The sequence below is a fragment of the Lissotriton helveticus genome, chromosome 5_1 (assembly GCF_964261635.1).
Source record: "Lissotriton helveticus chromosome 5_1, aLisHel1.1, whole genome shotgun sequence".
NCBI lineage: Eukaryota > Metazoa > Chordata > Amphibia > Caudata > Salamandridae > Lissotriton > Lissotriton helveticus.
In genome coordinates this window covers 905,540,778-905,559,464 of record NC_136065.1, presented here as the reverse complement: position 1 = coordinate 905,559,464, position 18,687 = coordinate 905,540,778, and the positions used below count along the sequence as shown (strand labels likewise).

Here is an 18,687-nt window from a genome sequence, read left to right as displayed (position 1 = left end):
TCATCTAAAGGTGGACTGACGGAGAACTTATCAATATACATCGACCACTTTCTAATAGAATTTGTGGGAAATTTAAAATCGTATGTGAGAGATACGAAGCATTTCATAGAACAGATTGAACTCATCACTTGGGACAAATCTTTTCTGCTCATTACCCTAGACATCACGAGCCTATACACCTGCATAAGGCATGATTTGGGGGTGAAGGCCGTCAAATATTTCCTCGATATGAGACCTGGGAAATATAGGGAGCATGGTGTCATGTTAACAGAGATGCTGGAATTCTGTTTGCAAAATAACATTTTTTTATTTCAGGATACCCTGTTTAAACAAATCTCGGGGACGGCTATGGGAACCTGCTTCGCCCCCAGCTACGCGAATTTATTCGTGGGCTGGTGGGAGGAGCAGGTGGCCCTTGCCGGTGAAAACAGCAAATGGGCAGATAACATTGTGATGTGGCGTTGTTACATTGACGACCTGTTTGTGGTGTGGAGGGGCTCCTCCACAGAAGCAAACAATTTTATCAGGGATCTGAATAACAATGATCTGCATTTGATATTCACTGCCGATGTTAGTAGTGAGGAAGTCCACTACCTAGATCTTAAAGTATTTGTAGAGGAAGAAAAGTTGCAAACTGCCCTCTACAGAAAACCCACGGCAGGGAACAGTATCCTGCACGCTAAGAGTAGTCACCCACCTAGCCTAGTGAAAAGTATCCCTTATGGTGAACTGCTAAGGCTGAGACGTAATTGTTCCCGTGAAGAGGATTTTACAATAGCAGCAAATGAGTGCATGCGGAGGTTTCGCATAAGGGGGTATGATCCAGAATTATTAGATTTAACTTTAAGTAAAGTATCTAGGATCCCCAGGCGACAGCTTCTAACATGCAACCCAAAGAAAAGGGAAGACAGTGAAAAGACCAACAAATTTAGAATGATTACTACATTCTCAGAGGGAGCGAATGCCCTTAGAGGCACATACTACGTACCGATCCAGTGATTGGGTGTGATGTGCCGAAGAGACCACTCATCACTTTTCGGAAATCACGTTCCATCAAGGACATGGTGGTACAGAGTCATCTAACACCCATGAAAACCACCGGACAAGGCACATTGAGAGACATGGCCGGATTTTTTCCGTGCGGGAAATGCCGCGCATGTGAAAACAGCCGGAGGATACTATCTTATTCTGTCCCAGGCCTGAGACAACCAAAGAAGATTAAGCATTTTATCACCTGCACAACACCATATGTGGTGTACTGCCTTTTGTGTCCATGTGGGCACAAATATATAGGGAGTACTATTAACGGGGTAAAAATGCGTATCCTAGAACATCAACGGGCCATTATGAACAAGGACATAACGTACCCTGTGGCAAGGCATTTCGCCCAATCACACCAGAGCAACCGTGACCTTCTCCAATATTTTGGGATAGACCATGTCCCTCTTGACCCTAGAGGAGGGGATAGACTTACACGTCTACGCCGACTAGAATCACGTCATATAATTGACATGCAGACGAAACAACCTGGGGGTTTGAATATTGGAGAGGAACTGGGTGTCCATTTGGGGAAATAATTATAGATCTGAAAGTAGTTTCCCCTCTGAACAGAGCTTGTTTATGCTATTATGCAGGAGTCCCTGAATGAACTGTGAACTTTGGAACCTGCAGTTATCATTGCATGTGCATACTTGCTCTATGTTGTTCTTTTGATACATGTGTGTGTATATATTTATATATTTTTCGCCCTGGCACATGTATCTTTTCAGTCATAGTTAGATTATATCTACCTGCTGTGTAATTTCTTCATTTCTCTCTGTGTTTACTTTACATAGATATTTTTCTTCGTTGCTCTCCTTCTTTCTTTTCTATTCTCATTCGTCTTATTTCCCCCCCCCCACCATTGACTTACCTTCTTCTCTTTCAAATTTCCTTTCTGTTCCCCCTCCAACTTTACAGTAGAATGTTGGCCACTTGCAGAGGCTTATGCATTACAGTTGCATTTAGTTAAATGATGTAGCATAATGTAAATAGATGATCCAGGTCGATTATCTTAGCCTATCCAATATCGAATATAATTCAATATGAATGATATGGAATGACATGCAGTGGTGATCTTGAGGAATGAACATGTATATATTGTATATAATGGATTTTGTTTTGATTATAACCTTGCTGGTTTGCCATAGTCGGTGACACGCCGATACACGGCGAGATTTTGTTGCTTTTTAACCGACTTGGGTTCGCATTGAATGAAATGCAAATAATGATGACTTACATTCAACCCCTGGTGCAATGGGATTATGACCATCAATTTGACATGGCATTGTGAAATTGTTGTAAATACTTTGTAAATGGGACAGTCAAGATTCCGTAATTTGCCGATCCACGGCAAGATCAATATCATTCACTGTAATTAAGTGATTCAGGAATCAGTATAAACCTAGAGTCAATGCACATTGTAGAAATAGGATTGTGTGTATTATTAGACTCACTTAGAAATGGCCGCTCCATTTACCCAGTATGTAATGGTGTCTGTTTTCCCTTCACATGTGACAGGAAGTGAAGTGTGTACATAGGGTGCTGGGTAACACTCCACGCATTGACACTGACGAAGGACTTGTAGTCCGAAACGCATCTGTTTGTTTAGTTGGAGAAGCCGAATAATAACATTTGAGCATTATACCCCCGTGAGTGCGTGATCGTTTTCCTGGAGTGAGGGACGGTTGGAGCTGGAATATATATATATATATATATATATATATATATATATATATATATATATATATATATATATATATATATATATATATATATATATATATATATATGTATGTATACATACACACATAAACATGTATATTACACATACATTGTCAAAGTACAGATATGTGGAGTTAAGTATAATAAAACTATGCTTACCTATAGGTACTCGCCTGCACTATATTCTGGTAATCGATATTTTAGAAAGTCGATTTTTTAATTTTGGTATTTTGGTAGTGAACTACCACAGTGCAGCAACATGTGTAGAGTGATCAATACTGAAGGAAAAGGGACTATGCAATCAGTGGAGAAAACAGAGAGGCGCTTGATGACGAAAGAAAATTTAAGCTTGAGCATATGTTTGCAAACCTAAGCATATGTTCGCGAATCTAAGATCAGGTGGAGAGGCAATCTTTCACCAATACTTCTTTGCACTGAAGATGGTGCTATGCAGTGCTTTAAATGGGCCGGTACTGTCCGGTACAGAGTACCGGCACTTTTTATTTTGAGTGGGAGAGTACCCGCACTTCTCGAAAGAAATGCTATACTTTTAATTGGAGAGTACCGGCACTTCACAGAAACAAGCAGGTACTGTGCTACAGAGTGACTACACTTCTATTTTTCCATTTCAGGCACTGGTGCTATGCACAAGTTTCCTCGGAGAAACACTTGCCTCGAGGTGACGGATTTACAAAGCAAGAATGCTGTCAAAGTTTCAACATAAAATCAGAGGGAGGCGCCTGACACAAACACTGAAGAAAGGGAAAGAAAGTCACCTCTAATGACCACAGAACGCATCAGTCTGCCTGGGCCTAGCACGCGCCAGCCGCGGCGCTTTGTTTGTGCCCGAACTGGGAGATGTTTGAAGGAAGGAATCGTGACAGCGAGGCGCAGTGATAACGTATTTAATGTGTTTGAAATTGCAAATGTTCAAATAACTGAAGGCGCTGGTAAACAACGTGTCAAATTTGCGCTTAAGCAAGAAAAGCTGTTATCACTTTAATCGGTATGAATTAATCATCACTGTGAATTCATTAGGTACCGCGGTAATGGGGCTGCTAATGATGCATTCGTTTCTTATTTGTACGGGCTTCTGTGTAATATGTATGTTTTTTATGTGTTTTCACTTTGCACAGAACCTTTTCATGCCAGCCTGGAAGGGCTTCAGAAGCCCACATGTACACTGGGAGATCAGAGAGCATAGGTTATCTGAGTGCTCACTGCAGGCCTTAGTTTATCCACGCAGCATACTGTCTCACCCCTGTGCACCCCCTTTACCCTCACCCGTTTCCTCTCAATGCCTGTGCCACAGTGGCTGATGCGGTCAGTAAGTCACAAGTGCACCCACAATATAAATAGGGCTCCCTGTTTCCCGTTTTTATTGATTTTTACAGATAAAGACAGACAGAAAACATTTATTTTCTTGTCTGTATTTCTTTTTAAGTGTGGATAAAAATGGAAATTGTTTTTATTTTTGGGGGAGTAATTATAAATTCTGTCTGCCATGACTGCCAAGCCAATAGCTGTGTGGCTTGATAGGAAAGTGGGTTGAAAAAGAAAGGAATTTTAGTAAAGAGGCTTTAACAGCAATAGATATACACAAGGTTGATACTGAAATGTGCATGTTTTCTTATATTTATTGATTTAACTTCAGTGGGTGTTCACAGCACTGAAATCTGGCAGGCATTCAAGCATGAGTGCATATTTATCGGTTAAATAAATGTGGAAATATACTAATTTCAGCTTAATTTTTTCAAAAATACCAAAATAAATATGGATAAGTACAGATAAAATTAGCAAAAGATAAATATGGATAAATACAACAAAAAAAATACCATATAACGGGGAGCCCTAAACATAACGTAGCTACCATGGATAGGTGCCTACTCCATGTGGTGTGTAGCTGTGGCTTGCGATCCCCCTTCCCTGGCCTTCTAGTCTTGGATTAGAATCATCAAAGCCCTGGAGCCCTCATCCAGACCACATGAGAGCCACCTAGATTCTCCCATCTACCCCCAGGTCTTTCTTTTTCCTGTTAACAAAGATGGCTGCCTTGCTGTAACTTCTAAACAGACCTACTAAGCTCAAATTAGAGATCTGAGGCCTCCAGGAGAGATGCGCAGCCGGACAAAAACTGTGACCAGGACCCTTCGCTCAGCTGCCATCAAGGCCCAACATGCATGGCATAGCACAGCCCCGTGGTCAGCCCTCGACAGAGTCCACGCTGCTTGCCATGCACAATAGACACAATACCAACAGTGTAATAGGGAGCCTCATAACTACTGGTAACACTGCCTTAACAGGAGACATGCAGCTGGCACTGCCAACCCCGAAAGGTATGCCAACTGCTAACATGCCTGCTGAGCCCGAGAACAGTATGCAGTTAACACTGCCATGCTTGAGCAGCATACTTACTTATAGCACGCCTGCTGTGAACAGTATATGCACTGCTATCAGTGCCAACCCTCAACCGCACAACTACACTAAACACACTTCTAAACATGCCAGCACTGATCAATGCAGCCAGTGCTAACACTGACAGCCCTGATTATATGCACTGGTAACAAACCGTCCCAGCCCTCAGTAGCGCACCAAGTGCCATTACTGCTGCCCGTCATGAACTGTATCGCAAGTGTCGATACCAGCAGCCTGGCTGCAGCAAGAATACAACCATTCAACCTGCAGACGCACAATCCCACTTAGACAACCACCTGGAGACACTTGACCTCCAATTGGCCAAACTAGGACATTTATCAATACAACAAGATAAGTAAACAGCTCCAATCAGACATACTTGCAGCCACATATGAGGGGACACAGGTGTGCCTGGGCAGAGACAAAAGAAAGCAAACAAGTGAGAGAGCAAATTATCCCAAGAGGACTTAACATGGAACAAGTCTGAAGAAATCAGAGCTGGTAAAAAGAAAGGACCTTTTCTTCTCTTTTCAACTGATAACCACTATCATTTGCCACAACGCTCTCTGCGAGTAGGGCCCAGGGCGGAGACTTTACTGGCACATTCCACATAACAACATACCCTGGCCGTTTGCACCGTTGTATTCCGTTGGCTGCATAGGAAAGGGTGCAAAACGAAAAATTCTTTCACATCTCTCCATCAAGGTGACACTTTGTCAGTGTGAAAATCATCTTGTTCCCTTCCCTATTTAGTAAATTGGAAAAATAGACCCATCATATATGTACTTGTTAGCCTATTTAAAAACTAGTGACATGCATTGGCAAACTCGCTAAGTAGACCTGGCCTTAATGTATCACAATGTATGTAAACACAGACATTCATCAATGCTGTTTAAAAGTGTTGCATGCAGAAATGTAGTTTATCACATTAAAGCCTACCACATTGACTTTGCCATTGCTAGGACAAAAAGTAGCCGAAAAGGGTTGTTTTTGTCTGAATCTATATAGTGTGATTATGGGGTGTACTTTTCAGATGTAAACAATTCCTCGTCCATTCTGAAGGATGCAGATTCAGATAGAATGGAAGCACTGCTAGGAATGTAGAATGAGACACTAGATCACCAAATGCCTAAAATGGGAGGGTAATAATCTTTTAGGTGGATCCAAAGCCCACTCTATGTGTTTTGTAAAGAAATAGTAACAATATGTCTTTCAGATCAGTGCACTGTCAAGGCAGACCTAACAAATTACATCTCATGGACCAGAAGCACAAGTGGTGCCGCCTGATTTAGGTGGACATTCATACCGAATTGAAGGCCAACCATGACGTAGCTTGCATTAGGAGATAGTGAAGGGATGAAGCTGGCCAGCTGCAGGCCATCGCCTTAGCACATTGTTCGCTCCTCCACATGTGTGACCGGAAATAGAATATGTTGCAGCCAGGCTCCAATCGGAGGAAGACACCTTACCTCCACATCCGCAGGCTTCATCACTTTCATGAATGTTCCTCTTGCCACAGCTTCCTCTAGCTCCCTTTTGGTCACCTGCCGAGTATCAAGGAACTTCAGGCTGGTCAACTTGTGCAAAACAAAATACCTAGGAAAGCAGCAGAGGGAAGAATAAGTGAACCCTGCTCTTGGACAGGCAGCACTTGGGGGGCATGATGGACACATTAATGTGACGCCCTGGTAATGGTCTATCATGGACTCATGTAAAATACACACATAGATAGCCGTTGTCTGAATTGAAATACTAGCATTACATTGTCCAGGTCAGAAGAAACACAAGATACACATGTTTCTCACACACTTCGTATATTGTTTCTGCCCTGAGGAGCAAATGGAAAACGTGTCTAATGCGAATACGCCATCTAATCAATATCCTTGAGGACTCGTTCCGCCCTCTGTAAGTATGAGGATTTATATGTGTTCAGTAAGCATCAAATCAAACTTTTTGCCAAATCAGTCTGAAAGAGTCTATCACAAAGGGGAGCAATAGGTCCCTTTGTGATAGACGAAGGGCAAACATCCTCGGTGAAGAAGAATGGTGGGAAGGCATAACTAAATTGTAATAGTTGAACAAAGTAAAGAAACAAGAAAGAAACTTCAGACAGTTAACAAATAAAACAAGAATACAATCATAGCTAAACACAACACAGAGAATAATATCTATCTCTGTAATAAAGTGTGTTCCCCTTCTAATACATAAAGCAGGGCATTCAGTGATGCAGTTCAGATTAAGAATGTAGCTATGGGTGGAACAAATTGGTAGAATTTAAGAAAAATTATTAAGTCTGAAGGTAAATGGATTGACGGTACCATTCACAATGGCTGGGTTGGACAACTGAACACCTGGGCGAGATGGATGGATCGTGTGCCACAAGAGCACACGAGCTTGAAGGAAGAGCTCATCTAATCGGGTGCAGCTGGATTACAGGGCACCAAAACAAGTCAGCAATTTAGCGATGTGAGACCAATGGTACATAAGCACTTTCATTATCTAGAGAGAGGTGTGGTGCACCAGCCAGAAAGGCTGAAACCGGAACATGGGGCTCACAGTTTGATCCCCCCGGCAGCTCAGCATCATGTAACTCTGGGCAATAGCTCACTTAATCTCCCGATGGGTCCCAGTACCTTGAAACCCTTAAGGGGGTGATATGTTTGTGCTTTATAAATAGGAATTTATTATCAGTGGTGTAGCTAGGGGGGGGGGGGCGGTCGGCTCCGGGCGGCACTAGTTTTGGGGGCAAACCCTCCCCGCTCTTACCTACCATATCAGGCGGCAATAGCAACCCCGCTGCTTAATGCGTTTGCCGCTGGGGCGGCAAACAGAGAATTCTCTTGCAAGCACCCCCTCCCGCTCTTCACTGCGGCCGCCGCGGGGCGGCAAATGCAGGGACCTCCACTGGGGGCCAGGAGGCAAGCTACGTCACTGTTTATTATTAACTATTGGCGAGATGTTTTCCCCTCTGGGGTCTAAGTGCTCTGTCTTCAGCACTTGTCATTCTATTTGGCTGGGAACAAAATTTGAAAATGTTCTTAGTAAATGGCTCCTTGTCACCTGGTAGTATTGTGGACTAGAAGAAGGAGCACAGAGGGAAACACAATAACTAGGACGCCCTCCACTCATTAAGTCACAACAATAATGATGTCCTAGTGCTCAAGGCAGAAACAATATTGTCAAGAAATCTGCGGCATCACAAGTTGCACCAAAATTACAACATACCTCCCCTCTTGCAATGAATTTGGGGTAGGGGATACCTCAGTTTGCTGCCACTATTAAAACAGCCCAACTCTGATAGACTTAACAAACATTTACAAAGCCCACATTCACCTAGTGTAACATAGAAAAAAGGTGAGAAAGCGAGATGGCACCTGACGGGCGCAACACCAATGGGACCCCTATCTGGTACTCACCAGGATGGCCCTGTTATCATCATTAGTACCATCAAGCTATAACGGAAACGTGTCCTAAATCCAAAGAAAAGATCGTGCGTGATGCAGTGAACAAAAATTATATGTGACTCAACGTACAACATTTAACACATAACACATATTCTATTCTGCAACTAGGACTAGTTCCTTTAATTTTGTTCCTATTTGTTGGATACAAAACATATATAGAATTAAAAAAGAAGGTTGTGAATACTACCAATTGATTCACAACCTACTCACAGCCGACATGTTTCATTGCCTTGGTTTATATCAGGCAATTTCCTCAGGGCATATACCTTTCAATGCCACTGCAAAGGACACTGGGCTTTGCGCACTGTAGCAAGACATAAACAATAAACAGAAACGAGGTTATCCCACTTTGATGCCTTAGTCAAATCAAAAGTGCTTATATGCGTCGCATACACCATCATGCTGCAAAGTGTTAATATTTACCCTTCAATAATCCTAGCCTCTCATACCAGCCGAGAGGAATTTGAACAGGATCACAGCTCCCAATGGTAAGCTTTGTTAAGTCTCCCTCCGTTCTTGTTACTGCATTTAACAATCAACCAGGAAATATTAAAAACATCGTCTTATACCTGTGGTTTTTCGTCATTTATGCTCGTAGGTTCCTTCCTATCCCATTTTAAAAAGTTACCGGTAGTGAGGAGAAGTCCGGCGCTCGATCAGCCCTGGAACACCGAGGCTCTTCCCTGCCGGTACCTATAGCGTATTACGCGCCGTTTTGCACAGCATCTGATTGGCTGCGTACGTCTCGCGTACATGGCCGCCATCTTGGATTGGTCTTAAACACATTGTAAACAGAGATTCGTATGTGTAGAGCGACAAATCCTCACGGGATCTCGCTATCATAACTTTATTGTAAATGACAATCTCAGCCCATCGCTTGTATCTAAAAAGTGTATTTCAATTGCGACCTTATTTATTGTATTGATGTCCACACCTCCGTGAGACATCATTAATTGTGTAACACCCTAACCTATAACTCAGCTATTCTGCTGTCATCTTATCATGTCATTCAATATGTGGCGAGCTGGAAAGTACTAAGTGGGCCGTGCAAGTCTAGCCTATGTTGTTGCCTCATTCTATTTAGTGTCTTCCAAATTGCGTGTTGCAATGCGGCACCTTAATTAGATACAGCCAGCAAATCCGGTTTGTAATTTGTAGAACTTTATTGTCCAGACCACTTATTCACATATTCTACTCAAAAGATGGATATAGATTGTTGATTTAGGGGGCTTTTTTGTTGATACCAATATGGTGTCAATGCCTACAACTTCATAAGGCACCTTTATTCATCTAAGGCCATAACTAAGATAGTGGGAAATATGTCCTTGCCATTGTGTTCTAATAAAGACAATAATCGTGTTATATCCCTCTGCCTAATATGATGTATATATGGAATCCTAAGTGGCAAGCTCTACTAGCTCTACTAGCAAGTGATGTCCCAAGCCCCTATGTTTCCATCAGTCAGTATCTACTGACTGATGGGAACATAGGGCATAGGGACATCATATTAGGCAGAGGGATATAACACGATTATTGTCTTTATTAGAACACAATGGCAAGGACATATTTCCCACTATCTTAGTTATGGCCTTAGATGAATAAAGGTGCCTTATGAAGTTGCAGGCATTGATACCATATTGGTATCAACAAAAAAGCCCCCTAAATCAACAATCTATATCCATCTTTTGAGTAGAATATGTGAATAAGTGGTCTGGACAATAAAGTTCTACAAATTACAAACCGGATTTGCTGGCTGTATCTAATTAAGGTGCCGCATTGCAACACGCAATTTGGAAGACACTAAATAGAATGAGGCAACAACATAGGCTAGACTTGCACGGCCCACTTAGTACTTTCCATCTCGCCACATATTGAATGACATGATAAGATGACAGCAGAATAGCTGAGTTATAGGTTAGGGTGTTACACAATTAATGATGTCTCACGGAGGTGTGGACATCAATACAATAAATAAGGTCGCAATTAAAATACACTTTTTAGATGCAAGTGATGGGCTGAGATTGTCATTTACATTAAAGTTATGATAGCGAGATCGCGCGAGGATTTGTCGCTCTACACATACGAATCTCTGTTTACAATGTGTTTAAGACCAATCCAAGATGGCGGCCATGTACGCAGCCAATTAGATGCTGTGCAAAACGGCGCGTCACACGCTATAGGTACCGGCAGGGAAGAGCCTCGGTGTTCCAGGGCTGATTGAGCGCCGGACTTCTCCTCACTACCGGTAACTTTTTTAAATGGGATAGGAAGGAACCTACGAGCATAAATGACGAAAACCACAGGTATAATACGATGTTTTTAATATTTCCTGGTTGATTGTTAAATGCAGTAACAAGAATGGAGGGAGACTTAACAAAGCTTACCATTGGGAGCTGTGATCCTGTTCAAATTCCTCTTGGCTGGTATGAGAGGCTAGGATTATTGAAGGGTAAATATTAACACTTTGCAGCATGATGGTGTATGCGACGCATATAAGCACTTTTGATTTGACTAAGGCATCAATGTGGGATAACCTCGATTCTGTTAATTGTTTATGTCTTGCTACAGTGCGCAAAGCCCAGTGTCCTTTGCAGTGGCATTGAAAGGTATATGCCCTGAGGAAATTGACTGATACAAACCAAGACAATGAAACATGTCGGCTGTGAGTAGGTTGTGAATCGATTGGTAGTATTCACAACCTCCTTTTTTAATTCTATATATGTTTTGTATGCAACAAATAGGAACAAAATTAAAGGAACTAGTCCTAGTTGCAGAATAGAATATGTGTTATGTGTTAAATGTTGTACGTTGAGTCACATATAATTTTTGTTCACTGCATCACGCACGATCTTTTCTTTGGGTTTAGGACACGTTTCCATTATAGCTTGATGGTACCAATGATGATAACAGGGCCATCCTGGTGAGTACCAGATAGGGGTCCCATTGGTGTTGCGCCCGTGAGGTGCCATCTCGCTTTCAAACCTTTTTTCTATGTTACACTAGGTGAATGTGGGCTTTGTAAATGTTTGTTAAGTCTATCAGAGTTGGGCTATTTTAATAGTGGCAGCAGACTGAGGCATCCCCTACCCCAAATTCATTGCAAGAGGGGAGGTATGTTGTAATTTTGGTGCAACTTGTGATGCCGCAAATTTCTTGACAATATTGTTTCTGCCTTGAGCACTAGGACATCATTATTGTTGTGACCTGGTAATATTGTGCCAATGGTGATGGGCGTAAAGTGCCCTATGAACAGGGCCACTGGGATTGTGCAATTTTGCGGCTGCTGCATTTGCTGTATAATTATGGATTTGTCTCATTTACCACATATTCTATCATCTGCTGCATAATCTGCAAATGTGAACAAAAACACTATTCTTTCTTGCTGAAATTGATCATAAGTGTAAGAAAATACCTCCTTTTGCATGATCACCCTAAAAATTTGAACTGAAGCTGTTGTTTTTTCGACCCAGAGAGTGCACTGCGAGCTGCCAACCAAGCGCTAGTGCCAGTGTTCTTACCCATAAAAGATACATGTGCATCTGAGTGACCACAAATTAGCATAAACTAACTTACTTAGAAGTCCCTAGTATATGGTACCAAGGTACCTAGGGCCTCTAAGTCAAGGACTTATTTTGTCACCATGTGTGACAAAGGAAAGCATGACTGCCAGGCTGCCATTGCAGACTGGCACAATGGTTTTAAACTGCTGCCTCAACGTTGCCATTCAAGCCCTTGGCAAAGTCCAAGCCTTCCTTTTTAATATTTGTAAGAAACCTCTAATGAAGGGCCACCATGCCCTATAGGCAAGGTGCATTATTTTCCTGTCAGTAGAAACATTACATTGTCGTTTTTACTGTAGAAAGGCTAGTCTCCCCATTGGCAAATATGGAGTTATATGCTGACAACTCAGCAGTGCCAAATTTCAGATGGGACTACTAAATCTAAAACTTCAATGTATCCAAAAAATTGTTGTGTTAAACCTAACTTGTTGCCCATATTGGCTTCATGTAAATATTTTACAAACAGCAACTTTAAAAAGTTGCCACCTTGTTGCCCAAGTTTTTCAGCAAAGGTTTTCTGTTGCAAATAGTTGCTTTACTGGAGAGAGAATGGTGCCCTCCTGGGAGAGGTGAGAATGGCTCTCAGGAACAGAAACAAAAGACCTGCAGAGAGGAGAGGTGTGACCTACTCTTGGCAAGATAATCAGAGTAGGTGTGAGCCCAAAAGGCAAGCTTCAAAGAGAAAGCCCCCATTGAAGGGCTGTTGGAATGAAAAACATTTTGGTCGACTTCCCTTTGTATTGTATGACTTAAGTTAGCATTTGCGGCACCAATTTGTATTAACCGCCACATTTTGAGCAATGATCGAAATTAACTTCTGTCTCACTTCGTTAATGCCTCACCGAAAAGCAGGTGCCAATGTGTCCTCTGTACGTGTATTTCTTCAGGTTGAGTTCTGCTGTGCTAATGAATAGACTGTTCATATTATTGCATACCTTTCTGTCTAGATAGGCCTGCTCCAAGAGCTCAGAGCAGTGAGGGCAGGCAGAGTAACCTTGAATGCAAGGTTATGTGTGCCCAGTCCCAGGATTGTAACTCATCTTTCTGTTTCTCCTTTGTTCACCAGCTACCAGACTGGAAATTTCCTGTCAGGGCGAGTCGTTAGAGGTATTGGAAATGTACTTTAAGCCTTACCATGTTGTCTAAGGTCAGACCCCCTGCAACAATCCAAGGAGGCTGGTCAGACTGGACTCCGCTCGAGTGTATGACTAATAAATCACTAAATCACTTGGTTTGTATTCTCTACTGTCTGACCGACTCTTCATTTGTTTGGAAGGCTGAGAGGTGGCCGTGAGTGACCTGGGTGACCCTAATCGGGTCACTTCCTTCAGGGCAATATTAGTCACACTAGAGAATGGCTGTTATTTTGTTTAGGCAGGCAGGCTGGTATCTTGGTCAGGAAGGGAAACCCCGTGTCAAACCAGAGGAGGAATGTAGCCCCAAGGTAATCACACCTATAGGTTCGGCTAGGGAGCTCCATACACCGAGAGAAGGGTCTGGCCGTGTTAGAAGTGGGCAAAATAATACACTCTGGCATAGCTAGATGCCACACTTCACAGTAAGTAGTCACCAGATGGGAGGGAACCCAGGAGCCCATTGGCTAGTTGGGCACCACCACCCCCTAAGCTCGTAGCGGGCATAAAGGTGTTTCTGTAAGATCACATAGAATATCAGTGATTGAAGTTGTGGCCTAAAATTGGTAAATGAACATGAGGTGTAACTGTAACAAGATCCTTTGTTAATATGTCAATGTCTTCTGTGGAATCTGTACCATACATACAATTTTTTAAAAATGTGTAATAAAAAAATCAACAGCAATTGTTATGCTTTTTGTTTTTTCCCTCTGGTGCTCTTTGGAAAAATTGTCAGAGTGGCACCTTTCTGTAATCCATGCCTCTACTAGGAAAAACTCTGTTTAGTTCTGGAAAGGGTCAGAAGGAAAGGGGATTTGTTATCTTTGGGAGCTCCCACTGCTAATTTTATATTCTGGAGGCAAGGGTTAGAAGGAACGGCCATCTACACTGGACGATTATGGCCATAGACTTGGCAGGTAGTAAAGAGTATATTGAAAACTGTCCCTCTCACCAAGTCGAATGCTGAGCAGAAACAAAGAAAGTGGTGCTGCTGCTCATGAGGCGAACCAGCCCATAACTACCTTGTGACAATACGATGACGGGTCTCCAGGAGCTAAAGGGAGACACTGGAATGAGGATCTTACCACAGGGCTCATACACGATGATGTGTGAGCAGACTTACTTCATGAAAGCAGCTGCAGACTTGCATGAGGAAAAAACATGTACACCCCTCGGACGCAGTGTGGGAAGTTGTAAAACCGGATGTGACAAATAGGAGAAACGTCTGAGTTGGATCACAATATCCCCAGTATAGATCTTATAGATCCATGCAGGGATCTGCATGGATCTAAAGGTAAATTGTAATAGGTTTTTGTTTCTTACCTATAGACAATCAGCCATGCTCATTGAGAGGCCTCCATGTTACAAGGGCCGACCCCAAAGCATGGCTCTAAGGGTAAGTAGGAATTCAAAAGGAAAGGACTACATACATACCCTGTTTAAATGGTTAATTTCTTCTCCCTGAATGGGAGTGTAGGAAAGTGCCCTTTTTTCACATGGTCACCCCCACCTTTTGCCCACTAGTACTGATGTTCTTCACTGAATGTGCACTGGGTTCCTACTAAGCAGATGCCAGTGCTCTTTCCCTAAAAATTGCAAAATGCTCACCTGTACTCCAAATTAGCACCCTTTTAAGTCCCTCGTAAATGGCACCTTGGTACCCAGGATATGGGTACTAAAGAGGGTCCCAATGGAATGGGCTGCAGCATTTTAAAGGGGAGAGGCTAACACAAGAATAAGGAGGCAATCCACCAAATAAGATTCAAGGACATTAGGTTGATGAGAATGTCAACCAATGATAGGCAATGTGCTGATCCAAAGATTACTCCATGAACATCATTTGGAGGTAGCCAGGGGTCGCAGCTGTGACCTCTAGCTTGCTCCCTGCTACTCCATGCACTTCCCTTGTGACCACTAGCCTCCGAGGGGGCAATACGTGTGCAGGAGTAGCAGTGAGGTACACTAGAGGTCACAGATGTTACCTCTGGCTACCTCCAAATGATGACCATGCTCTATATATTACATTGTACACAACAGATCATCAACAGCTAAAGCTGGTAGTAAGCAAGACCTGAAAATGTAACTGTGCTAATATAAATTTATTTAATTAATACATAATCACAAAAACAGTAAACGCTAATCCATGTTAAATATATAAGTGTATTATTATTGATTAAATTAAATGAAATAAACAGATTTATAGGATATAGGGATCTGTAATGTTGAATTCAAATATACACTTAGAAACTGCCGAAGAGGTTAAGTACTCACTTCAAAGTTGTGCTAATGATATGTCTCAGTAATGACAGCTGAAGTACAGAATAGGTTGAAGTGATGGCAAGAATTAACGATAAAACCAAATAACGGTGATGTAGGCATGGTGATACACCCTGTATAATGTTGTCTATTTTGCCTTAGTCATTTGCAGTGTAGTTATTTGTTTTTATATGTCTACTATCATATAGCAATATGACGCCGGCTAGAGCCTGCACAGCGCAGCATAAAAACTAAAAATAAATAACCAGATGCATTAATTATGTAGTTATTCTTTGCACATAAAACAGTGAAGAGGGAGGCTAACTAGCTCCTCCAGACCTTCTCAACGGGATAGGACCGTGGCCGTTTTTTTTTTATCTCTGCTCAGCCAATCATTTCTCGTAGATACAACCAAGATGGAACCTGACTTACTAAATTGAGGATATCTGGCTCTTAACCTGTGAACTTCTGTGGATCCTCACTTAATCATTACAGGAACCCGGAGACCCCAACTGAATCATTATTGGAATCCAGGGACTCCCACTACGTCATTACTGGATGCCAAAGACCACCACGGCTTAAGCCAAATAGTACCAAAAAAAGCATCCATCAAACCAATTCCCACATTATTAAATATTTTATTAAATTCACAAACATTTTTTTTAAAATAAACATTTTAATTTTAATAGGTTAGTTGGAGCACTTCTATAATCAACGGAGGCACTTCCACTTCTCCCACGAATAAATCTGTAGATACTAACTTAATTTGTATCCTTCAATTTCAAATGCCTTCACATTTACAGAACATTTTAAGGTTTTCAATTGTACATTGTGCTTCTTTATTTATATACCCTTTTTATTCTGCTAATATTATTTAGTTTTCTAGAGAGTCGCGGCCCCCCTGATTAGGCTTTGCGGACCCCAATGGGTTACCGGACCGCAGGTTGAGAGCCACTGCCTTAGCACAAATCCTTTAAAAAGAAATTCACATAACATACTTAATTCACTGATAAAAATGTGTTTGCTCTCATTACAGGTTTAGGAAGTGGGATAAAACAAAACAATGCCACTCCCTTTCCCCACAGAATGTAATGCGCCTCCAGAATCTCACAGATATTCATTATCTTGGGCTGAATGGGGGGGGGGGGGTGATTGGAGCCCCCCGAAGGGTTAGGGACCCCCTGCGCCACAGTGGCCTGTGTTACAATCCTGGGTTTAGGCGATTAGCCATACTTCCTTAATCCAGTAACCCATCATAGGCTTGCATCATGTATTTATTTATTTTATTCATCTTGAGTTTTATATAGCGCTGGCTAGCCCCGTAGGTATCAGAGCACTTTACATAAGGAACAGCGAGTTGCAAGTTACACATTTTACATAGGTTATACAATGAGGATCAGAGTTACAGGTTAACGTTACATTTGTTAAAAGCAATCAAAACTTAGTAACCAAAAAAAAAATGTCCGGGTGGTGTGATGGGGCCCTATCGTGATTGGCCACGTGCCTGTTTTTTTTGTGCGCGAGGTGTCTGCAGTCTAAATGTCATTTAACATACACTCTTGCCCCCTCACATCTTCATATGTGTTCTATATGTTGTTACGACCGGGCAGATGCGGTTCGCACCAGCTACCACCACCCAGAGCCCACAAGGACGCGCCCTGCGGAATCCGAAACCGAGCCTCGCCCTATCAATTCCACCTCTGTAAAATTAAGGCTGCGTTATTTGTTGCAGAAAATGGCCTGCGCGTGATGTATGGTTTAGTTACCGAGGTTATCACAGCAGGGCCCTCAACTGGCACGCTCTATAAAGCATCTCTGCTAACAATGAGGAGAGCTTATAACTCGCCGGCGCGACCTCCCGTCGGAGGGTCAGGCCCGGTGACAGGCCTCTGTCCGGCCCCGGGAGCTATTGATGGTTTAATCAGTTTGTTTTGAAGGTAAAGTACAACTGAGGCGCGCTCAACTTATTCCGCCTGTCAGCGGGGGATGGCTGCAATGCTGCTTGCAGGTAAGTCATCTGAGGTGTTTTTAAGGCTATTATCAGGCAGCGGCGCGCGCGATGGGGATAGTCAGGGACTGATCACAGGACGAGGGCCACTGCGGGCGTCATAAAACACTCACTGGCAGACACGCCGGCCCATAAATCCTGTCCGGATGGGCAGCAGCTAGAGACCTCGGAAATTGCAACCCGAAAAGAAATGGGACGCGCGGCATTTCATGTCCCAAGGCTGAGAGAGGCGCAGAAGAGTGGAGGTAGACTGGGATTCTTTTTAAATATAAACGCTTATTAGCCCATTTGATGATTAGCCTGGAACAGAAAGAGCTGAACTGGTGGGATCGGTTGCATGTGAATTCCCTGCGGCTTGCGCTTGGCCACAATTTCTGAACCAGAAATCTCGGTGTACTGTATTGAATAAGAGGTAGTGGATACACAGGAACATACCTGTGACCTCCACAAAATTAGCAAGGGCGCTCTCACTGCTTCTGCACTTGTGCTTCTTCTTCCACTTCCTGCAACTGGCCCAGAAGCCCTCTCTCTCTGTACAAGCCTCTGTGCGGGACAATGTGCCAACCACCCACATGCCGCCAGTCCAGCTAGCCATCACAGAGGCTCGCGTTGCCATCCTTTGCCCATGTACTCACTGCAGCCTCTCTTCCCACTCCTCAACACTGAAAGCCTGTCACCTTCCTTTGCAGGAAGGGGTTGTTAAATTACCCTCATTTTTATAGCGCTCAGTGAATCAATCCTATGACATTGTGGCACTAACCATTTCTGGGTTCGCTCTGGTCTTCGTTCGCGGATTCCATCATAGTCTGGGCTCTCATTTGGCTTTTTCCAGAGAGCACATCTTAATCACTGACATGTCAGTGACTCCTTGTGTTTGAAAGGTGTGACCGAAGGTCATACCTAATGGTTTGGGTGCCATCTTGGTTTTTTGACCTGCATGAAGTATGTCAGCAACATGATGGAGGCCATTGGTGATGTTACAGGGATCATGATACCACATACAAGCCTATCTGGACTGTGTTGAAAGGGTGTGAGTACCTCTGATTTGTGTTCTTTTGTACATTTGTGTGTGACGTTCTGAAAAAAAT

General features: G+C 42.8%; 1 protein-coding gene across 1 annotated transcript in view; it reads right to left on the bottom strand.

Moving 5' to 3' along the window:
* Positions 1-18,687, bottom strand: part of LRMDA (leucine rich melanocyte differentiation associated) — a 1,143,369-nt gene that overhangs the window by 1,072,167 nt on the left and 52,515 nt on the right. The window contains exon 2 of the mRNA XM_078643364.1: positions 6,648-6,774. Within this exon, the coding sequence (XP_078499490.1) occupies positions 6,648-6,774 (127 nt within the window). The remainder of the gene's footprint in view (positions 1-6,647; positions 6,775-18,687) is intronic.